General features: G+C 59.9%; 2 protein-coding genes across 4 annotated transcripts; one reads left to right on the forward strand and one right to left on the reverse strand.

The window, feature by feature from the left end:
• Nucleotides 1-2,855: 2,855 nt before the first annotated feature.
• On the reverse strand, nucleotides 2,856-6,516 carry LOC309880970 (leucine-rich repeat-containing protein 19). Its single transcript, XM_082766461.1, has 4 exons — nucleotides 6,256-6,516; nucleotides 4,506-5,013; nucleotides 3,648-3,794; nucleotides 2,856-3,503 (listed from the first exon to the last, which is right to left on the reverse strand). The coding sequence occupies exons 1-4, from the start codon at nucleotides 6,343-6,345 to the stop codon at nucleotides 3,133-3,135; spliced, it is 1,116 nt and encodes a 371-aa protein (XP_082622587.1). The 5' UTR covers nucleotides 6,346-6,516; the 3' UTR covers nucleotides 2,856-3,132.
• A 2,870-nt stretch (nucleotides 6,517-9,386) lies between these two features.
• On the forward strand, nucleotides 9,387-22,029 carry TIE1 (tyrosine kinase with immunoglobulin like and EGF like domains 1). Of its 3 annotated transcripts, none has more exons than XM_082766645.1 (23): nucleotides 9,387-9,918; nucleotides 10,372-10,674; nucleotides 13,657-13,767; nucleotides 13,893-14,048; nucleotides 14,156-14,287; nucleotides 14,534-14,674; nucleotides 14,787-14,915; nucleotides 15,284-15,429; nucleotides 15,587-15,731; nucleotides 15,959-16,117; nucleotides 16,292-16,429; nucleotides 16,535-16,825; nucleotides 17,754-18,044; nucleotides 18,580-18,893; nucleotides 18,994-19,204; nucleotides 19,365-19,475; nucleotides 19,558-19,748; nucleotides 19,819-19,932; nucleotides 20,093-20,163; nucleotides 20,380-20,420; nucleotides 20,646-20,742; nucleotides 20,944-21,043; nucleotides 21,231-22,029. In XM_082766645.1, exons 1-23 carry the CDS (start codon nucleotides 9,873-9,875, stop codon nucleotides 21,300-21,302), a joined length of 3,510 nt encoding a protein of 1,169 aa, XP_082622771.1. In that variant the 5' UTR covers nucleotides 9,387-9,872; the 3' UTR covers nucleotides 21,303-22,029. The 3 variants fall into 3 exon arrangements, with proteins under 3 accessions (XP_082622771.1, XP_082622773.1, XP_082622772.1); XM_082766647.1 differs by having other exon boundaries at nucleotides 18,580-18,773; XM_082766646.1 differs by having other exon boundaries at nucleotides 10,387-10,674.
• The last annotated feature ends 97 nt before the right edge of the window (nucleotides 22,030-22,126 follow it).

Raw genomic sequence — 22,126 nt, forward strand, 5'->3', positions numbered from 1 at the left:
TTCCCCGGCACAGGCGAGCTGCCAGGTGCTTGCCCCTGGCACTGGAGCTGCCTGGGGGTGGTGGAGAGGTGCTGGGCGCCCCGCGTGACGGGAAAGCATCCGTGCTGGTCGGTTAAAGAATAAACAGGTGGGCATCCGAGCAGGGTCAAAGTAGACAAGTAAGTAACTACTTGGTACTGAGGAATGAGAGTAAGTGAGATCCTGAGGTAAAAAAAAAAAAAAAAAAAAAAAAAAAAAAAAAAGCAGTTATGTGTTTAATCTCTTTTAAGACATTGTTGAGACCAAAAGTAAACTACTACATCTAGCATGAGTTCTTATTGTAAAAAGCATATTGAAAATCTCAGAAAATAGCCTCCTAAAGATAAATTAAATGTATTTTCCCAGCCCTCATATTTAAGTTTTCTATGTTACGTGAAATACGTTAGGAATTTCCTAAAATCACAGCATATAGTGTATCTTCAGAGTGAGGGGCAGAGGTAGAAGAGGGCTCTTAAGGTGAGGCCAGAAAGCAAAACTGCAAAACTAAAGCCAGGACGAGTTCAGTTCAGAGCTGTGGCATTTAAGAAAGAAAACTGAGGGACCACTAAAACAAGCCACCAGGTTTTGCATCTCCTCGTGGTTTCAGAAAAGACTTTCCCTCCCCGGAAGATGCTTTAAGCTACCACCCTGCATCAGACACCTGATCCGGTTGTGCCCTTTGTTTTACATTCTCTGACGTGTGTTATCTGCCTCTGTATACACTGCGCTGTATAAATACCTTAATATGTGCCAAAGGAGAAGATGGTTTACAACAAAAGAGAGGTCTGGAGGGCACAGGGGACTCAGTGGCAGGGCTGTGAGGAAGGCATTCCCCATGACCAGGCACCCTCAGAGCAGGGCGGGGGTTCCCCAGCTTTCAGGGACAGCAAGGACTGGGCTGTGTCATCTCATCACAGAGATGACAGGAATGCAAAAATTATAACATTTGCATAATTCAGGGTTGGAGATATGCAATCAGTCCCGTGAGATGGGGTCATTTTGCCCCAGCGCACGTGCCTGCCTGGCACCACAGCCTTTCCAGGTGCCTTTGTAGCACATCTTGCTGTAAAGGGGGAAGAGAAAATAGAGAAGGAAGACAGCAGGAAACAATTCTGGAGAAAAGTACACAGGAACCCTGCAGCGACACGCCAGGACGGTGTGCACGAGATCACGCAACAGGTTTGTTTGCACAGGAACAGAAGTTACGCCGCGAATCTCTTCTCTCAGGGCACAAAGTGCACAGCAACGCCTGAGCAAACCCGAGGCAGCACCCATGTCCCAGCCCGGGCAGAGTCTGCGGTGGGGCCGAGCACCATGGGCTGGGGTCCCCGCTGAGGGTCTTGCAGTTCCTGGCTTTCCTACTCCATCCTCGTGGGCAAGCAGTGAGCCCCTCGACCTCACAGTACCCCACGGCCCTGCTGGGGAGTGGGGGGCTCCAGCATCAAGGGAAGTAGAGCAGGGAGATGAACTGGGGTCCTGCTGCCACCAGGAGGGGTTACTGGGGTAGGAGGGAGATTTTTCACAGTGGTTGCTTGGTCAAAGACACCTGGAAAGGCCCCTGTCACCCACCAGTGCCAGCCCGCCAGAGCCCTAACAAGCAGCTTACGTGGGATGGGGGAATATGCCTGGCAACTGGGACCTCGCTTTGTCTCCCATTTTTCCTAATTATTTTCATGCTTTAACCTGTAGACCCCAAAGACTCTGGTTCCTTAATGTCTCGCTGTCTGGGCGTTAATACAGCTGGAGGGAGCGGCAGAGGGCAGAGGGACTGCTCTGGCCGGCAGGCAGCTGAGGAGCTGGTTCCTGGGGCACCCGGCCCCGGTGCCTCACGTGGTGCTGGAAGCGGCCCCTGCTGCCAGAGCAGCCTTCCCACACGAGGAGAGCACACTCCTGCCGTCCACAGCGAGGACACAGGATCCTTCCAGCTCTCCCTAGCTGTTCAGCCTCGCTTTCCCTGTTCTACCACCCAGCGAGCCGATCAACCGCACGTGCTGCTGGCAGCATCGGCGTGAACACCGCATGGCGGCGGGAGGAATGAACGTGATGCCAGCACAGAGGGAGGCTCAGACCCAGCTTCCTGACAGCAGCAAGTCATGCTGCACGTGGCAGAGCACGGGGAGCTGCGGACATGGCTGCTGGGGGGCCCGGCAGCACCGCTCCATGGGACATGCCAGCGTCCCAGCACTGCCTGCCCCCTGCAGCTCCGTGAGTGGGACAGGAGCCATGCTGGCACACACAGGGCCAACACGTGAAGTGTTTGCAATCTAAGCAGTGAGCTGGCTGACAAAACACTCAGCCATCAGAGCCAAACGTATAGGCCAACTCCTGGCATGGTTTCACCCAGTTGGCTGCAGGAGGCTGTTGACAAAAAGGCAGGTTTGGCAGCTGGACGCGTGCTGGTATGGCGCCCTTCAGCTGGCGCTGCAAGGCAAGCGGCCATACTCCAGGTATGGACTTCTGTGAAAGGGAATATAAAAAGATATTGCTAAAACTACACAAGTTTAGTCAGATAATTAACAACTTTAGTCAGACAATTAACAATTAAGCAGCTGTTACAGCCCTGAACTTTTCTCCTGTGGGCTGGTAAAGGTTTGCTGAACGCACAATGATGCTTCAACCTGTGGCAGAGAGCAGTGACACACACTGTCCCTACCACAGGAGAGGAAAGCCCAGGTGAGTAACTCTCCTTTGCCAGAGACCCAGCAAAGCTACCAGCGGTGCTGGCGTGACATATCCCCCATGCCAGGAGGGGTCCAGAGACCCTGCCAGGCAGCCCCACACCCCTGGTCAGCTATGGAGCCACAGGGAGAGCCCCAGAAAACCATCGCAGGCAGAGGCAGGGTTGAATCACACTTTAATCACATTTTAATCCTCCTCGTCCAGCTGCAGTCAGCACCATCCTGCTCCTCCTCAGCACCCGAGCAGGGCTGGGAGAGCAGCAGCGTGTCTGGTGTCTCCAAACCGGTGCAGCCCTGCTGGCATCACACTGGGGCATGGGGACCCCTTCTCCCCACTCCTTCCTTCCTGCTCCCCTCCGCATGGGGACAAAAGCCAAGGGTGAGTGGAAAAGGCAGGAAGGAGATGGGGGCGTGGGGATGGAGAGGGGCAGCAGCCTCAGATGGAGAGGTGTGACTGCCTCTCCTCCTCCTCCTCCTCCCGCAGCTGCTCACTGGGCTGGATGTAGTTGTCCTCGATGAAGCCGTCGTCATCCTCAGCTTGCAGGCCGGTGACATTGGGCATGGGGTGGCTCTCGCCACCACCCCAGCCTGAGGAGCCCCTGTCCCAGCCCAGGCCCTCCTCCATGGGGTTGCCTCCAATCGAGCTGGTCTCAGGCAGCGGCCGGTGGTGGTAGCTGACGAAGTTCTTGTGGCAGAGCTTGCACTTGGCCACCAGCGCCACCAGGATGGAGATGCTGATGGCGGTCACCAGGAAGCCCACCAGGTATGGCCAGCTCCTTCCTCCCTTCCCCACAGGCACGGTGGTGGCTGCAGCAGAGAACAGGCACGTCAGGGCACCGTGGGCCAGGCTGCAGCACCGCGAGCTGCAGGGGAGAGCAGGGGGTCTCCACCATGGGGACATCACCCATGGGGGTGGGCAGGAGGGAGCTGGTTCTTACTGACACAACTTACTGTCATTGAGGGTGGCTGTGGTCAGCTGCCCCGGGCTGACATCCCGCGGAAACCGCTGCTTTTTTTGGCAGCCCAGGTCCTGGGAGTCCAGAGCTGAGATGTCCTGTCCCCACAGCTCTGGGGGTGATGCGCAGGTGACCTGCATGGCTGGGAGACACACAGGCCAAGGTGAGACGTGAGGGTCCTCATCTGTTCCCTCTCCTGCTCAGGGAAAGTGCTCCCTGCTTGCTCCTGGCTTGATGGGGTGCCTCACGAGGCTGTCCCAGCACTGCCCTCCAGCCTAGATGGTCCCCAGCTCGGTGTAAGGCACAACCAGAGTTAAAAATCCCTAATCATGGAGCTGTCAGCAACAAGCAGAGCTGCGCAAGTGTGTGTCCATGGTTAGCAGGCTCTACTTAACTGGGCAGTGCCAAATTCACAGACACTGACAGAAACCCCACAGACATAGGGCTGTTCTTGCCTGGGAGCTGAACTCAGGGGGTTGAAGCCTGATCCTGCTCCTCAGGTGGAGATGCTGAATGCTCAGCAGGTTGTAAAAATCTGGTCCCTTCATGCAGATACATATATATAGATTTAGGAGCCGAAATGTATGTGCTGGTCATTTCCCAGAAAATTGGATAAATTACAGCTCACTGAATATTTTCCTTCTGTCTGTCATTCCTCAAAATCTTTGATACTGTCTGTAGCCGCAAGTGAGGAACTGACACCACAGCTCAGTTCTGTGTCCCTCAGCAGGGAGGTGAGAAATCCCTGGGCAGCAGCCTCAGAGCCTGCAGAGAGGCTGGAGAAAATGATCAAACTCCCCACACACAATTCCTCCTGTCTGAAACCTCTCCTGTCACCTGTCCCCTGACTCACCTTGTCTGCGCCTTAGCCACTGATGCAAGGGGTGAGCAGCACAGTCACAGACCCAGGGGTTCCCATCCAGCTGGACCTCAGGGACAGCCTCCATCAGCTGCAACATCGAAGCATCCACGGACAGCAGCGCGTTGCTCCGCAGGTCCAGGTGGAGAAGACCTCTCAGTGGCAGGAAGAACGGGATCTCCAGCTCTTGCAGACTGTTGTTTCTTAGGAGCAGTGTGTGCAAGCTTTCCAAGCCCTTGAAAGTGTCTGTATGTAGAGAGGTGATGCTGCAGCTGCTCACGTCCAGCAGCCGTAGTGCCCCCAGGTTGGAGAAGACAGCGGGGCTCAGTGTGAGCAGGGCATTGCCAGAGAGGTTGAGGGAGTGCAGGGAAGGAAAATGCATCAAAAGTGTCCCATGACGAGGCATGACCAAGCTGTTGAAGGAGAGGTCCAAGCCAGTGATATTTCTTGGAAGAGAGCTTGGAGCATACAGAAGGTTCTTCCCATTGCAGTTGGCCCATCCCTGGGGAAAGAGCTGCTGTCTGTGATGGGCTCTCTGTACTGAGGAGGATCTCTGGACTGAGACTGCCCAGAAGTTCAAATGTGTTAATTAACTACGCTTGCAGAGCTTAGAAAAACAAAGACACAAGTGGGTGCAAAAATACATGAGCTGCCAGTTTGATGTGAGCCAGGCTAAGCGGAGATAAACAGAAATCAGCCTGTCCCCACTCCTGCGGTAGTTGCCACCTGGGGTCACCTTGCAGCAGGCTCCATGGGCTCTGCAGCCCATGCCAGGAGCTGCTCCCCGGGCCCCATGCAGGGAAACAGCACCCACACCTGCCTGCTCCTGTAGCCACACAGCAAATAGTGGCTTAGTGCAGGTTGCCTACATCTGTACTAGAGAATAAAACAGACTGGAGGCTGCTCTCTGTCCCAGAAGGCCAGCAGTCCATGCTGGATAGATCCATTGACCCAAGCAGATGGATTTCCGTTTCCCTCCAAAAAATGACATGGTCAAATTCAAGCTGGTTTTGGGAGCAGTCCCAGCACACGTTACTCCTGCCTGGGCATTACCTGGGACAGGGCTGGCTGGGAGGGAAGCTGCCGGAGATGTAACACTGCCAAGGCACTGCTGCTATTTACTATAGGAGCTGCGTGCGGGTGTCCTGTGCTGGACACTTGCTGTAGCCCTTGGTGCCAGGTTTCCAGTCCGGCTGCTCTCCAGCTAGCAGGCATTTCCATTCCTTCACCTCCCTCATGGCCACCTCTCCTTCCATCCTCCCATTCTCCCAGATCTCCTGCCAGCCCCTTCCATCCCTGCTTGCCAGAGACACAGACAGGCACTTACAAACCCGGACTGACAAGGACTGGATGGTGCCGGGGCCGAGCCGCGGTGGCACCGCACAGGCACAGTGCTGAGCTCGCACAGTGCAGGCTTGGGGCTGCTGGGGACAAGGGTCCCGCTGCGAGAGCTCCCTATCTGCCATGCTGCAGCCTCAGTCAGTCCCTGCGTCACCACACACGGCAGCAGGGACCGAAGGGCTCCCGGGAGGTTGCACACACCCTGTACAGACCAGATTTTGGCTGGGAGCCCCTTAGGTGTCCCTGCCTGCCGCTGCTCGGGAGCAGCTGCGGTGCTGCAGCTGAGCAACCCCCAGAGCCAACAACACGGCAGCCCGGGCAAGTCCCTGCCAGCCCCAGCGTGCTCCAGCAACCAGCAGGGACAAGGCCACCCCGAGCCCACCCCCAAGCCCCCGTCCCCTACCTGGCTGTGGAGGCTGCAGGGGTGTCCCGCCACCGCGGCCGCCCAGGCACAGAGCAGGCCGCAGACAGGGAGCAGGCCGGCAGGAGCCATTTGGCTCCAGGAAGCTGCCGGGCAGAAAAACAAGTTTGAGGGCGGGTGGCGGAGCCGACCGTGCCGGTGAGGCGCGGTGGTGACGGGGGACGCCCACCCCCGGCCAGGCCACGGCCACCACGACGCCCCGCAGTGCCGCTCACCCGGGGCCAGCCCGGCGGCCGTGCGGCACAGGGCAAGGCGGCGGCTGGGTTACACATTAACCACCGCGCCTCGCCGCCCCGGGGGCTGCTCCGGGCAGAGGCAGGCTCCTGGCCGGGTGGCTGGGGCAGAGCGGGAGGTGGGCATGGAGGTGGCACCTCAGGAGGGTCGCGCTCAGGAGAGCGGCTTGAGGACGGCTGACCTTGGGGCTGCCCGCCAGCTGTGCCCTGGAGTCAGCGAAAAACAGGGAAATGATCCTCGGGGAAAGGGTTTCCCAGCCACCTGTCCCTGATCTCATCAGTGTGGGGTAACTGCAACACAGACGGGCACCCTGCCTCCTCCTGCTCTGCCGATGCAATGGGCAGGCTGGGGATGCCAGTGGCATCGTCACGCAGGGGCACCATCACATGGAGGCATCGTCACACAGCAGCAGCATCACGTAGCAGCCCCAGTGCTGGCGGCAGCCTTGAACCTGGCCTTGCAGGGCATCCCCAGGGCCCGCTGTGCGCAGAGAACAGAGCAAACCGCCCGAAAGGCAGGGCTAGGAAATGCTGCTGAGGCGGCCTGTAGGTGGACTCGCAGGGTGTTTGCGTTTCCTATCAGGAAACGTATCAGTGCATTATGGTTTCTGGCATGCGGTGCCTTGGATTAGAATGTGCAAATGATAACAGAAAGGGGTATTTTTGTCACTAATTTTTTTAGTCCATTATGATTCAGCAAAAACGTTTGAGTCTGTGAATCCAATAGAAACCGAGGTGCTGTGGAACCACCCTGTGGTCCTATGACTCTGTGTTAGAGGACAGCAAGTGTGGTGGGCACAGCTGCACCAGGCTTGCTGGTTCCTTGTCTGAAGCTGCAGAGTCCTTGCTGAACGTCCCCACGAAACCTCCCAGAGAGGTCTCCTACTCTGCCTCTGACCTGGGGGATTTGTGCAGATAGAAACCTCTTCTCCAGAAAAAATGCAAAGGAACAAATGAGTTTGGGTTTGATCCCTTGGTGGATCCCTAAGATGTGTTCATCGCCTGGTGTGAGAGCTGGTGGCTAAATGGATCCAACTCCCCAAACAACCAGAGCAAAGCCCAGGATCCCCTTCCTGCAGTAAGAGGAACCGTGCTTTGCTCCCCGGAGGAGAGCGCTGCAAGGCCCGTGTTTGCAGTGACCCCACAAAGTGTGCTTGTTCCACGTCAATAATCCCTTCATCACAGTGGTTCCTCACGTCAGACAGCATTTCACAAAGTGCTTCATAGATGATTGTTCTGCCTGCACGGCCACGCTGCTGTGACCGCAGAGCGTGCTGCCTGTCTCCAACACAGATAAGCACAAGGTGGCACAATGGCAATCACAGTCCTGAGCGTGACTGACCTCTACTGCCAGTAAACTACGGGAAGCAGCCATTTATTTGTTTTCATCTGCCTATCCCCCTTCCTGCAGCTGTACTGAGTGTGTGGATGAATCTCTGACCCAGAGTTTTTGCAAATCAGCTTTGGGTTTGACAGGCAAAGCTAGCAAAGGCAATCCCTGTGAGTGTGGAGAGGCAGCACCCACTGCAGGAGGAACCGGCTGCAGTTGCCCAGCCCACGTGGGGCAGCCAGGCTTCTGGACATGCACTCGTAATTTAAATTAGAGACATGCCCCAGGATCTCCCAAAGACATAGCCCCTCACCTACCCACAGCCCACCAACCGAGGAAGCAACATAATTTGTTTTCCAGGCAAATGTAGGCAGCTGCACCCAGCACCCATTTTTTGGGGTGTCTCCATCGCTCCCACTGGGGTGGCCGATGGCTGTGCTGGCAGGAGAGGGTGGGAGCTGGGCGCAGAGGTGGCGCGGCAGTGTCCCTGTCCGCTGCCATCACTCGGCACTCCTTGGGCCCCGCATGGCCCCAGAGCACGCTGTAAATAGTCGGAAACGATGAATGGATTTCCCCTTCCTCTCCATGTGTGCTTTAGATTTTTGGCCGGATACAGCATGGGTTTGGGACACACCAAAACACGAGGCTCGTGCCCCAGCAGCCTAGGCTTTCACATGGGAACAACTCAGTGTGCTGCTTGCAAAACAGCCTGTGATTGAGTGGGTGAAGATTGCGGCAATTTCCTCGGGAATGCCGTGAATTTACCTGGCTAACAGCCAGTGCCCAGCACCCACCTGAGGCCAGCATGGCCTTGCAGGTCCAGGCAGGAGCACGGAGCGGCTGCCGCCGTGTCAGGGCCCAGAGCTTTCCCCTGGGTGTAGCCCAAGGACGGGCGGTTTCTGAAACAGGAAAGAGGGAGACGGGCTGGAAGGCGGTCAAGGAAAGCCAGGCTTTCGGCTGCTTCCAGCTTCCTCCCAGACGTGTTTATGGCCATGAGGAGGGCTTTTTTCTCCCCCCAGCAGCTGCTGCCCTCCTGCTTGGGCTGGCTGGCCATGGCTCATCTGCTGTCAAACCAGTCCTCCACCCCGATATGGGCCTCTGCAGGCAGAGCAGCTCTGCAATACCCCCTGTGCTGCCACCCAGCCCTGCAGGGACTCAAATGGGGCAGGGGATGGTGGCACGCTGGTGGGGCTGCTCATACACACCGCAGTACCAAAATCTGGCACACAGAAGTGAAGGGGTGAGTGGCAAGGGAAGGAGCAGCATTAGGACTTCCCTACCATAGGGGTGCTTGGACACCTCTCAGCCAGCATTGGGGATGGGGGCAGAAAGGGGCCAGATGGCCCGGCTGGGCTCATGGTGGCCAAGGGGTCCCGTGCTGTGCACAGCCTCAGCACCATGGGGCAGATCCAGCACAGGGCAGCTCCCACCCGCAGCTCCTGGAGTCAGGGCCGGCTCCAAACAATGGGTGGAGAGCAGGAAACGCCGCATGGGAAACAGGATTTGGCGCCGCCGCCGCCGCCAGCCGCGGCCCCTTGGCCCCCTTCCTTTCCCTGCTCCACAGAGCCCTTCCCACAGCCGCGGGGGCACACCAAGGGGATGAGGATGCTGCCGCCCGAGCGGGCTTGGGCGTAAGACCCTCACCATCGCAGGCGAGGAAGTGACTGGGACACCACCTAGCCTGGCTGGGTCTCAGCATGGCTGGGGACACCTTGAGCACGCAGCCCTAACCCCAGGGGGAGAGCCCCCACCGGGCAGCCCCTTTGCCAAGCAGCCGGGCAGCTGCTGAGCGGGCAAGGACAAGGGCATCTTTGTCACCATGCCCAGGCTATGAGCCAGAGGAGGGGGTCCAGGCTCCCCCAGACGCCAACCAGCACTACAGGGACAAGATGGGGGGCACAGACAGGGGGCAGGGGTCCTGAGCCCCCGCTCATGTGGATTCTGTGGGCAACTGCCACTGCCGGCTCCATCCCCCGTGGCTGGGGCACGGTGGGGATTTTCTGACCTGTGTCAGATTCAGGACACGCCGCTGGGACATGGAACTCCGAGTTTATCTTCTGCTTCTCTTCCCGTGGCTGGCAGGTAAATCTCCCCTTTCCCTCTGCCCTGGGGGGCAGCCCCTTGCTCACGGAGCTTTGGTGGGACAAGGCAGCCGTGGCAGCTCAGTGGTGCTGGTGGAGTGGGGTCTCAAGGGGGGCACAGAGGGAGGAAACAGCCCTGTGAGATCCGTGGCTTGGAGACCTCGGATGCTGGTGGTGCCGGGGCTGAGCTGCCCTCCGCTGCACGCCAGCATGGGGCTGGGGCACAGGCAGCACATGGAACAAGAGGGGGATCCCATTCTGCTGCATGCTTGGCTCACACAGGGACCTGAGCCCATGAGGGTCTCCAGAAGGAGACTGGAAATTCCCACTGTGCCATGCTGTTGGGCTGGGGGCAAGAAGGTTCGGGAAAATTAGTCATATTTGGGTATTGGGGTCCGTTACTGTGACTGACCTGGGTGGGCTCAAACCCTGGTCCTGCCATGATGTGCCCCAGTGCTCCCCCCCTCAGGGGCCATCCTGGACATCACCCTGATCGCCAACGTGCAGAGCCTGTCCCACTCCGACTTCTTCCTCTCCTGCGTCATGGGCGAGCGTGACGTGAGCTACCTGCAGATCGAGCGGGAGAACAAGATCGTGATGACGCACCCCAAGACGGGCTTCCAAAACTACCGCAACCGCAGCAACCACGTCCAGGCCAGGGGCTTCTCCATGCCCGACCTGGTGGGGATCCTGTACTGCATGGGGCGCACCCCGACAGAGCAGGCCCAGGTGGTCTACGTGCACAACAGCCACAACGGTGAGCGGATGGGGCGCTAGGGCAGCGTGACCCAGTCAGTGAGCCTAGGTTTGGGCTCTGCTGGCACTGGGGGTGGCAGCTGTCGGGTCAGCAGGCAGCTCTGGTTCTTGTGCAGAACGTGGGTGAGGTGGTGGACCACCACCACCACGAGGTCTTGTCTGGTCAAGCACTGGGCATGAGCAGCAGCCATTTTGATGTGTGTAGGGTGCTGTGGATCAACCCACTGCATGCAGGAGATGGCATCTGGTGTGATGAAGTAGCGTTTGCACCCCGTGAAGGCATGAGAGCAGAGGGATTTTCAGCTGGAGGAGCGTGGCCTGGCCCCAAGGGCACTTGGTGGCCTCCTGCCAAGGCGGTGTGTGGGCAGGGTGGCCGGCGGCAGCCGCCTGGGGCGGGAGCAGTGCGCAGGAGCCGGGCAAGGTCCGAGCGGAGGGAAGCTGGAGGAGGTGGGGAGGTCTGGCAATCATCAACCAGGCAGAGGGGCCAGTGTCAGGGCCAGCCCCAGGGCCCTGCTGAGGGGTCCCGGTGGGGCTGGCTCTGCCCCAGCCGGGCTGCTGGGGAGGGCAGGGTGCAGGAGGCAGCACGAGGCTTGTCTCCTGCCCCTGCTCCTCTGCAGGGCCAGAGAGCCCAAAAGGGCCTCCCCAAGCTGGGCATAACACCCAGGGATGCCCAGTCTCTGGCACTGCCCTTGCTGACCTCCTCTCCTTGTGGCTCTTGAGACTTCATGGAGCTATTGGAATGAAATTTTCTGCCATAGGTGTTTTCTTCTGGGTGTTTTCTAGCTCTTTGTTAGAAAGATTTGGCTAAAACAACACATTTCCCTGCCCGTGTTAAAATTCAGCTCCACCACACTGTTTTGAGCTGCTCCAGTATCTCAAGCTGGGGAACAGACTGCGATAAGGACTGTGCTGGTGGGGCACGAGCATCCTCCGAGGAGCAAGGGCTGGTCTGTGTCCTCCACCAGGGACTTGCACTGAAAATGGCAGCAGTCTTATCAGGAACAGAGACGAACAGTCTGGGCAAACAGAGTGCTGGGGAGGAGCTGAGAGAGGAGGGCAGAGTGCTGGGAGGTGGTGAGGGAAGGCACAGGGATAACAGAGGTGTACAGGGAGGTCGTGAGCACGTGGTATATTAAGGGGGAGTGAGATCTGCACCCCTATATTGCGTGGACGAGGTGGTGGCTGGGACCACTGGTCTGGTCCAAAGCCCCTGCAGGAGTCACAGGTGACCAAAACGCTGCTGTTGCTCCGTTTAATTTAGAGAAGAAGAAGCTTAGAAAAAAAATGAGGAAGATTGATCAAAGGAAAAAATAACAAAAAAAGTAAATCTTGCCAAGGGAGTGAGGGCTGTATAAAGAAACCACCTTGGAGACTAAAGTGCATATTGCACTGGCTCTCCCTGGGGGGCTGAGCGTGCACAAAAGCAGTATCGATAAGCAGCAGGTAGGGAGTGCTGTCAGAGGAGAGCTGGTATCTTCCAAGAGGCTGTGCACAAGTGGCAACACAGGAAGGATTTGAAACTTTGAAAGTTTTGCTGTAAAAGCACAGTAAAACAGACCAAAAAGATCCCAAAAAGCAATTTGATGAAGGGTTTAAACCTGACAATAAACTATTTTTTTAGAAATCCAGAGCAGAAAGATGCCCAGAGAGGCCGCTGCAGAAAAATTAATTTATTTTATTTTTGTGTCTGTGAACACAATAGGGAAGTTCAGGAAATTTGTCAGAGGATCTGTCTAAAATTACAGGGCTGATAAGAGAAGACAGGCAATAAATAGCATGAACGAGCTGTGCCGCGTTGCCAGGACCTCTCCTTAGCTTGTATTGGTGCCAGCAGGCTGCTGGTGTGCCACCGCCCTGCGTTACGAGCTCTCTAGGTGGGGGCTTGTAAGAAAATTCCCTTTCAAAGGCAAAGATGCCCATGGGGACCCTGATTTGCAGGGCTAGATGCTGGGCTTTCATTTGGGGCATCGGACCAGAGGAAGGTCCAGAGGCGGGCAGGGGGACGTGCAGAGCTGTGTGAGATCCTGCATGCCTGGGAGCACCGCAGAGCGGTCAGTTATCCGATGTTATCTCTCCCACTGCAAGCACAGGAGAAAACTGGTAACAGGCAGGTGAAGAGGGGACAAGGAGGTGGTTCCTTGCACTTCGTGCCTTGGGTAGGACCAGGGCTAAATCTGCATGCCTTTGACGAGAACAAAACCTGTGGAAGACCAATTTTGAGTGGGGCAGAACAAAAAGAGAGATAAGAGCTGACTCAGGAAGCTGCCGGGCTGCAGGTGGTGCAGGCGGGGAGGCTCTCCTGGGGAATTACCGGGATGCTCGACCTGCTGTGCCCTTCCCCGGGTGTCTGCGGCGTGTGCCGCTGGCCCGCGCTGGGGGCAGGATGCGGGGCTGGATGTGCTCTGCTCCCACCCAGCACAGCCGGTGTCCGGGTGTGCGATCTGGCGCCCTGGGAGCCGGCACCTGAGTGTGCCCTTCTTTGTGTCTGCCCTGGCACGCCCAGGGCTTGGCTTCCCAGTCCTTAACATATTTATAGCCTGGTTTAGGCTCAAAGCTGCGCTCTGGCTGACTCACGGCATAGCTATGGAAGTTCATCGCTGTTGCATACCCTGACACTTGGGAAATCAGGAAAATGTGGCTGTGCCGTGGCTGAGTGCTCTGCTGCAGGCAGGGACAGCCGCTGCTCCTGCCCCTTGCTGCCCCTTGCCTGTCTGCACGGCTCCGCACCTCCCTGACCTGGCAGCAAGCGAGGCGTCCCAGGCTGTCACATCTCCCCAGGCTGCTGTCACCAACATCCCGTGCTCACGGGAGGGCAGGACACCCCATCCCTGGGCTGACAGCCCTCTTGCAGCTCATCTGCCAGAGGGGCGAATGGGGAAGTGTGTGGTGATGTCCCCATGGAAAGCTGGGCTTGGGCTGTGTTTTGGGGTGGCTGGTCATGGGGTGCCGGTGCTGCCCTCAGCCTGCTCCTCCTTCTCTGCAGCCCACCTCTTCCCGGTGAGGGCCACACAGTCCGTGAACATCGCCGAGACGGCCACCTTCTCTGCCAGGGTCCTCAAGAGGAAGGAGACAGACGTGATGTGGAAAAGAAATGGCAAGTGGCCCCGCAGCAGGGCTGCTCCCACACGGTGCCTTGCGCCTTGCTGCCCCGCTCCCAGCCCCGCTCACTCCCCCACCCCAGGGTGCGGTGTCCCCGGGTCACCCTCCGTCCCCTCGCAGGTACCTACTACCAGACCACGGACCGGGGCGAGGTGCGGGGCGACCTCTTCACCCTGACCCTCCCCAACGTCAGCGTGAGCGAAAACGGCGTCTACAGCGCCACGTTCATGGGGGACAGCCCTCTGTGGAGTGCCTTCTACAGGCTGATCGTGAGAGGTGAGCGGGGCTGGGGAGGTGGCACCCTGCTGTCCCTTCCTGTCCCACGGGGACAGGTGGCCCTGATAGACCAGTGCCACCCCACAGCCCCTCTGTTCTCCCTGCAGCGTGCGCCGCGAAGAAGTGGGGACCGTCCTGCGAGAAGGACTGTCCCGACTGCCTGAATGGGGGCGTCTGCCACGACCACATTGGTGAATGCATCTGTCCTCCCGGCTTCACGGGAACCCGCTGTGAGAGAGGTAGGGCGCCCGGCTGCCTCTGCTCTGCAGGGATGAGCTGTGCCCAGAGGGTTCCCTGCTGCACCCCCAGATCTGGGCACCATGGCCAGAAACTGTGCCTGCATCCCCAGCCCCCTGCTTCTCGAGCAGGACCATCCACCTCATCGGGACAAGCTTAGGGGTGGGGGCTCCTTGCCTGCTTGGGGTGGTGATGGGGGGCTTCAGGACCCCAAGCCAGCACCACGCTGTGCACTGCTTATTTTCCAGCCTGCCGGGAAGGCCAATTTGGCCGCAACTGCCAGGAGACGTGCCAGAGAGCCCAGGGCTGCAGGGGGCTGAGCTTCTGCCTGCCGGACCCCTACGGCTGCTCCTGCGCCTCGGGGTGGAGCGGCTCCCGCTGCAACCAAGGTACGGAGATGTGGGCATCCGCCACCCGGCCCTGCGTGGGGGTCCCAGCCCCCATGTGGGACCATTGGCACACCGTGGCTGGGGATATCAGCGAGGATTTCTCTTCCCACAGCCTGTCCCCCGGGATACTACGGCCCTGACTGCGCCCTGGCATGCGCCTGCCGCAACGGGGGCAGCTGTAACCGCTTCAGCGGCTGCGTCTGCCCCGCGGGCTGGCACGGGCAGCACTGCGAGAAGTCAGGTGAGGCTGGCACGGGGCTGCGATGGGTCTCTGTCCCCTGCAGGGGGGCTCCAGCTCCTTCCTCACTGGGGACATGGCAGGAGCTGGTGCCAGCCTACGCAGCTGGGTGGGCAGCCCACCTTGCTGGAGGAAGTAGCCCCCAGCCCCATAAAAAACATGGTGCTGCTCTGCAAGGGTAGTGTGTACTCCAGCTCTCATGAACTAGCTGTGCTGAGAGCATCGCTGAGCCTGGAGCATGGGGCGGGATCTGGGATGGAGCCCAGAGCCCAGCACTGGCTCCACTGCAGACGTGACTGGGGAAAGGTCTGAGCATCTCCTGTACATAGCGCAAAGCACGACCAGCCCTAACGCTGATTTCTCCACACCAGACCGCTTCCCCCAGATCATCAAACTGGCCTCGGAGCTGGAGTTCAACCTGGGCTCAGAGCCCATCATCAGCTGCGTGGCCACTGGCAACCCGCTGCCCGCAAGCGACGGCGTGGAGCTGCGCAAGGCTGACGGCACCGTGCTCAAGGTGCCGCACACCCCCCATGTCCACCGCATGTCCTCGCCCCACCGCCATCCCTGGGCACTGGTCCTGTACCCATGTTGCAGGTTCCCCCAAAATCAGCGGTCTCCCCACTGGCCTGTGCTGCCGCAGGCAGTGATGGATGGCTCCTCTGTGCCCACAGCTGGTCAAAGCCATCATCGAGCCGGGGCAGATCACCTGCGAGTTCCAGGTGAGGCACCTGATGAAGGACGACGCGGGGCTCTGGGAGTGCAGAGTCTCCACCACCGGGGGCCAGGACAGCCGGAAAGTCAAGGTCAACATCCGAGGTGAGAGTTGGTGGGGCATGGTGTGGCAGTGTGACCCCCCCGCTGGACTAGATGCCGCCCATCATGTGTCACGGTGCCAGCAGACAGGTTTGGGTGGTGATAAGACACTTGTTGGGGTCCTCTCTTTCCTGACAAAGCTGGGAAGAGCCAAGAGGTGGTGGATGTCCCCACACTCTGCTCCTCGTTGCTCCTGGTACCACTCATATTGTCCCTTCCTTCACACCCAGTGCCCCCAGCGCCCCTGAGCCCGCCCCGGCTGCTGGCCAAGCAGAGCCGCCAGCTCGTGGTGTCACCTGTGGACTGCTTCTCCGGCGATGGACCCATCGTCTCTGTCAAGCTGCTCTACAAGCCCAAGGATGACACCTCGGTGTGGTCCTCTATTGTGGGTATGTGCCTGTCCTCACAGGTAGGACCTGGTGGAGGGGTCTGGGGTGGGCAGAGGTCTCCATCCTGCTCAGCACGACCCCCGGGACCCTCTGTGGTGATGCCAAGGAGGACACCGGTGGTGGGGCAGGTTGTGGGAGGGGGTCATGGCTTTGACATGTGCTCTTGGCCAACAGTTGACAACAGTGAGAACATCACCCTGATGAACCTCAGGCCGGTGACCGCCTATGTTGTCAAGGTGCAGCTGAGCCGGCCGGGGGATGGCGGGGAGGGCAGCAAAGGACCCGAGGCCGTCATGGTGACCGAGTGCCTAGGTGGGCCCTCATCCCTCTGACCCCGAACCCAACACTGCATGGCACGGGGTCCGCCAAGCCTCAGGGCTGGCGTCTGGTCACTTTTCGTTGCCTTTTTGTTCACAGAGCCCACAGTCAAGCCCGTGATTGAAGGCTGGTCCATCGAGGATAAAAACACACTTCACGTCAACTGGAAATTGCCAAGTAACCACGAGCCGGCACACGGGTTCATCGTCCATCTCTTCGACTCTGCGAGGCGGCTGGTCTGGGAGAAAAACATCACGTCCATCTCCGTGCTCTCCGCCCGCATCGCGGACCTGGAGTTCAACAAGGAGTACGGGCTGGAGGTGCTGGTGTACCACTGCACCAGCCTGGGGCCCCCCTCCGACCTCTACAAGGTCATGATCAACAGCAAAGGTGGGCACCGCGCGGGGCCGGGCACAGGCTCACTCCCCCCAGAGCATGGGGGGCTTTGGGGGAGCCATCTCCTACCTGCACCTCATGGAGAAAGGGGCAGGAAATAGGGAGGTGAAGTGCAGCAATGTGTGATGCCTGCAGACAGATCTGTCCTGCATGCCCTCACCCAAGCCTTGCTGGGCTTGCCTATGCTTGCTGCCCTTACAACACCCCGTAGTGACAAGTTCCTCAATATAATTATATTCCGTGTAAAAAAAAAAAAAAACATTTTCTTTTGTTTGCGTTCACCCCGGTGATCTCACTGGGTGGTCACATCCCATCAGCCTGGCCATCCCTTCTGGTAAACGAGGGGGAAGGAGCGCACAAGGTGTGACTTCGGTGAGGTTCAGCACAGCCTGGTACCTGCTGGGAAGGCTTCTTGCGTGTCAGGCCCGGGGGATGTAGTGCTGCCTCTTCTCCGTGCTTGTGAGAGCCTCGGGTAGTTGCGGGATGTGTGCTTTAGGATGTGGGCAAGGCACAGAGGAGGAAGTGGGAAAGAAAAAAACATCATGTGTGAGGAAGGGTTGAAGAAAGAAAATACCCCAAGAGGTGTTCGGTACAGAGACATTTAGCTTGAGGGTGCCTGAGGCTGGGAAAAGGGGGTGCAGCCCTGTCCCGCTGTTGTGCCCTCCCATCCCCACCCACCTCTGGCCACCGCCGGAGGCAGGACACTGGGGAGGTGGTCTGACCAAGGTGCAGATCCAGGGAAGAAGGTGAGGCTGAAAGGTGGCTCGAAAGCCAGCTCCCAGCCCACACAGGGTCATCAGGAAGGGGACAGAGACCTGCTGGGGCTCGTGATGGCAAAGGGATGGACAAGAGGTCCAGCGCCCAGCCCCTGCAGCAGTGGGAGCCCTGTGCTGGGACTGACGCTCTCCTCTCCTCCTCCCAGGGCCCTCCTCCCCACGGGCACTGTCAGCAGAGTCCGTGTCCGACACGGCCGTCAGGCTGTCCTGGCAGGTCCCCGAGTACCCCAACGGGGGCATCACCAAGTACATCGTGGAGCTGCAGCAGGTGGGGGGCACCAGCGAGCCCCAGTGGATTGACACCGACAACGGCGCCGAGACCACCAAGATCGTCGGGGGCCTCAACGCCAGCACCACCTACCAGTTTCGTGTCCGGGCCAACTCCCACGTCCCAGGGGAGTGGAGCCAGCCTGTGAAAGCCAAGACCCTGGGGGACGGTGAGTGGGGTGTCCCCTGGGTGTCCCCACAGCCCCTCGGCAGGAGGTGTCACCTCCGCAGCCTCTGCCCACCTCGCCCCAGGAGCTTGGAGCTCTCTGCTGGAGCTCGGTGTCAGTGTCCGGGGCAGCAGAGAGAGGCCGGGCTGCTCGTGATAACCTCTGGAGCAGCAACCCAAGCCCAAACACTTGTGTCTGTCTTCAGACCTCCTGCTCCTCCTGAGTGGCTCTGCCTTGGTCAGAGGGTGGCACGGTGTGCAAGGGGCAGGGCAGAGCTGGCACAAAAGGGGCTGATGGCTGTGGAAACATAGGGAGGAACCAGAGCTGGTTGGAGGTCCAGAAACTGATGAATTACTGGCAGGGTCCAGGCAGTACCAGCCTCCCCCTGTGCTGCTGGGAGCTGGGGGTGGGCTCTGGTGCCTTCATGGGCTCCCAGGGAGCTGGGACAGGGCTGAGGTCCCGGTGCTCAGCCATCTGTGCAGCCCCACGATGCAGGGCTCAGCTGTGGCCCACGATCCTCCCTCCCTCCCCTCGGCAGGAGCGCTGAGCGTGCCGCCCAGCCTGGGCAGCCAGAGCACCGAGCAGTCGGGAATAGACCAGCAGCTGCTCTTGGCCATCGTCGGCTCCGTGTCCGTCACCTGCCTCACCATCCTCTTTGCCCTCCTGGCGCTCTTCCTCATCAAGAAGAACTTTTTCCACCGGCGCCGCACCTTCACGTACCAGTCTGGCTCGGTGAGTGCCGCCTGCCCCGCCAGGACGGTGTCCCCAGCTCCCCACGTCCCGGCCCGATCCAGGTCACGCTCTGTAGCCTCCAGTCCGGACGCAGCCAGGCCTCACCTCCACGTGGAGAGGGTGCGGAGCCCACCCTTGCCCACGACGCCTGCCCTGCCGGCCCCGCCGCGGGGCAGAGGGGTGCCCGGTGCCCCTAACCTCACCCGCTCCCGTCTGGCAGGGCGAAGAGACCATCCTGCAGTTCAACTCGGGGACCCTGACCCTGACGCGCCGCCCCAAGCCGCAGCCTGAGCCCCTCAGCTACCCCATCCTGGAGTGGGAGGACATCAAGTTCGAGGACATGATCGGGGAGGGGAACTTTGGGCAGGTCATCAGGGCCATGATCAAGAAGGATGGCCTGAAGATGAACGCAGCCATCAAGATGCTGAAGGGTGAGTGCTGCAGTGGGGTGGGCAGGGCAGAGGGCGCGGGGGGACACGGCTGGGTCTCGAGCAGCACTCGGGGCTGAGGAGGGGCGGGAGATGCCCACGGAGGAGCGGAGGAAGGGTCCCTCCTGTAGGACCGAGGAGTGCATCCCTGCTTTGCTTCCAGAGTTTGCCTCAGAGAACGACCACCGGGACTTTGCCGGGGAGCTGGAGGTGCTGTGCAAGCTGGGCCATCACCCCAACATCATCAACTTGCTGGGGGCCTGCGAGAACAAGGGTGAGGGCTGTCCCCTGCTCCCTGCTGGGTGTTCCCTGCTCCTGGGGACAGCCCCACGAGCCCTGCCTCCCCCTGCCCGCAGGTTACCTGTACATTGCCATCGAGTATGCCCCCTACGGAAACCTCCTCGACTTCCTCCGCAAAAGCCGAGTCCTGGAGACCGACCCGGCCTTTGCCAAGGAGCACGGCACCGCGTCCACCCTCACCTCCCAGCAGCTCCTCCAGTTTGCTTCGGATGTGGCCAAGGGGATGCAGTACCTGAGCGAGAAGCAGGTATGTCCCAGGGATGCAAGGGCAGGGGTGTGCTCCCATGCCGCCATGGCTCACTGCTGGCCTCTCCCAGTTCATCCACAGGGACCTGGCAGCCAGGAATATCCTGGTGGGGGAAAACCTGGCCTCCAAGATTGCCGACTTTGGCCTCTCCAGAGGGGAGGAGGTCTACGTGAAGAAGACGATGGTGAGGCAGGGGTTAGGGGGCTCCACGGGGCCTGCACAGATGCGGTGGGCAGGACCCCCTGGCATCGGGAATGTCCCACCATGCTGGGACCAGCTGGATGCCAGCTGCCCACACCTCCCTCCATGGGATGTCCCCTGACGGTCACCCTCCATTTCCCCAGGGCCGCCTGCCGGTTCGCTGGATGGCCATCGAGTCCCTGAACTACAGCGTGTACACCACCAAGAGCGACGTGTAAGTCCACAGGCACCGGTGTCGGGGCACAGATGTGGCCACCTCTGTCCCTCCAGGGCAGTGGGTACATCCCTGGGGAGCTGTGGGATCTGCCCAAGCCCTGGTTGCCCTCTTTGCCCTATCCAGTCCCACCACGAACCCTGTCTGCATGTCCCCCTACCCGCAAGTGGGACACTGCCACCGGCTCTGTCCCAGCCTCACCTCCTGCTGTTTCAGGTGGTCCTTTGGTGTCCTGCTCTGGGAGATTGTCAGCTTGGGTAAGGCTCTTCCTTGTCCACCGTGCCTGCTCGGGTCCCTGTAGGTCTGCACAGCCCTCGTCCTGCAGCCCTGGAGGGGACAACCCAAAGGGACGGTGGCCGGGGGCCTGGGCACTGTCCCAGGGACTGGGTGGACATCACCGCATGGGACCTCCCCGGGGCTCTGGGTCAGGGGGATGAGGACACCCCATGCCCCACCACAGCCTCACATGTCTGTGGCTGCAGGGGGGACTCCGTACTGCGGGATGACGTGTGCCGAGCTCTACGAGAAGCTGCCCCAGGGCTACCGCATGGAGAAGCCCCGCAACTGTGACGATGAGGTGTAAGTGGGCAGAGCGCCCCGCATCCCCCCTGCCACTCCTGGGAGCTCTCACTGGCTTCTGGCAGCTCCTGGCCGGTCCTCTGTGCACCCCAAACCTCCTTCCCCTTGCTTTAGCCTCCCACCTGCTCCTCCCCATCTCCCCCAGCAGCTTTTCCACCCACTCTGCTCCGCACACACTGACCGCCCGGGCTCTGTCCCCAGGTACGAGCTGATGCGGCAGTGCTGGCGTGACCGCCCCTACGAGCGGCCGCCCTTCGCCCAGATCTCCATGCAGCTCATCCGCATGCTGGAGGCCCGGAAGGTGAGTGGACATGGGGCACGGGGGGGCCACCCACCCTCCATCCCCGTGCGACCCCACCAAGAGCACCCCAGCATCTCCCCCCTGCAGCTCTGCGGGCTCCAGCCCCATGCCCGTGAGCAGCGGGTACAGGAGGAAGCGGGGACGGGGACACTGTCACGTCTCGCTCCTGACTTGGGTTCCCATGCAGGCCTACGTGAACATGGCCCTGTTCGAGAACTTCACCTACGCAGGGATCGACGCCACCGCCGAGGAGGCATGAGGCTGCGCCCAGCTCCACGCCACAGGGGGACAACGCCGGCCCCCAGCCTGCTGGGACAGCACCGCGGGGACAAGAGGCTGCCTGTCCCCGCCGGGTGACAGTGGCCCAGTGAGTGCCCTCCTGGCAGCAGGACAGTGCCATCCCCTCCGGGTACCTCCCCATGTGTCGGCAGCGCTGGCCCAGCACCGACACTGCTGGAGGACACGCGAGGATGGCCCCGAAGGACAAACTCCAGCTGCATGTAGCAGAGGGCAGGAGAGGGACTCTGCCCCCAGGAGCCAGGGGACGCCGCAGCCCTGGCAGGACACAAAGACCCAAATTTTGGGGTGAGAGAAGGAAGCAGAGTCCTGGCAGCTCCCTGCCCCGCAGCTCTTGGCGTGCTCTGGTGCCAGCGGGGCTGCGAGCGTCGCTGTGGGTGTGGGACACAGCAGCCCCGGCGCAGGAGGAAGGACTGTGCGTGGCCTCCAGCTCAGCACCAGCCCCTCGGAAATCAACAGCTATGCTTTATGGTCAATAAACATAGTGCAACGGGCAGCCGGCTCTGGCGGAGGGGAGGGTGTCTGCTGCTCTGCTGCCGCAGCAGTGACTTCTGCCACCATCCTGGTCCTCTGACCCAGGGCTGCCCCAGCGTCCCCTCTGCTGGCTCTCCGTGGGGGTGAGCCTGGCCCCCAGCTCATCCCCATGGAGCAGGGCACGTCCCCGGGCACTGCTGGCACCCACCTGCATATCAATACCATTTTGATTTCCTATTCTGGCCTCCAGTGCTGTTTGGTGTCAACTGTAGCCATCAGTGAGCATCTTCTAGGTTGGCTATTAGGAGGAAC

The sequence above is a fragment of the Aythya marila genome (assembly GCF_965140915.1).
Source record: "Aythya marila genome assembly, chromosome: 8".
NCBI classification, from domain to species: Eukaryota; Metazoa; Chordata; class Aves; order Anseriformes; family Anatidae; genus Aythya; species Aythya marila.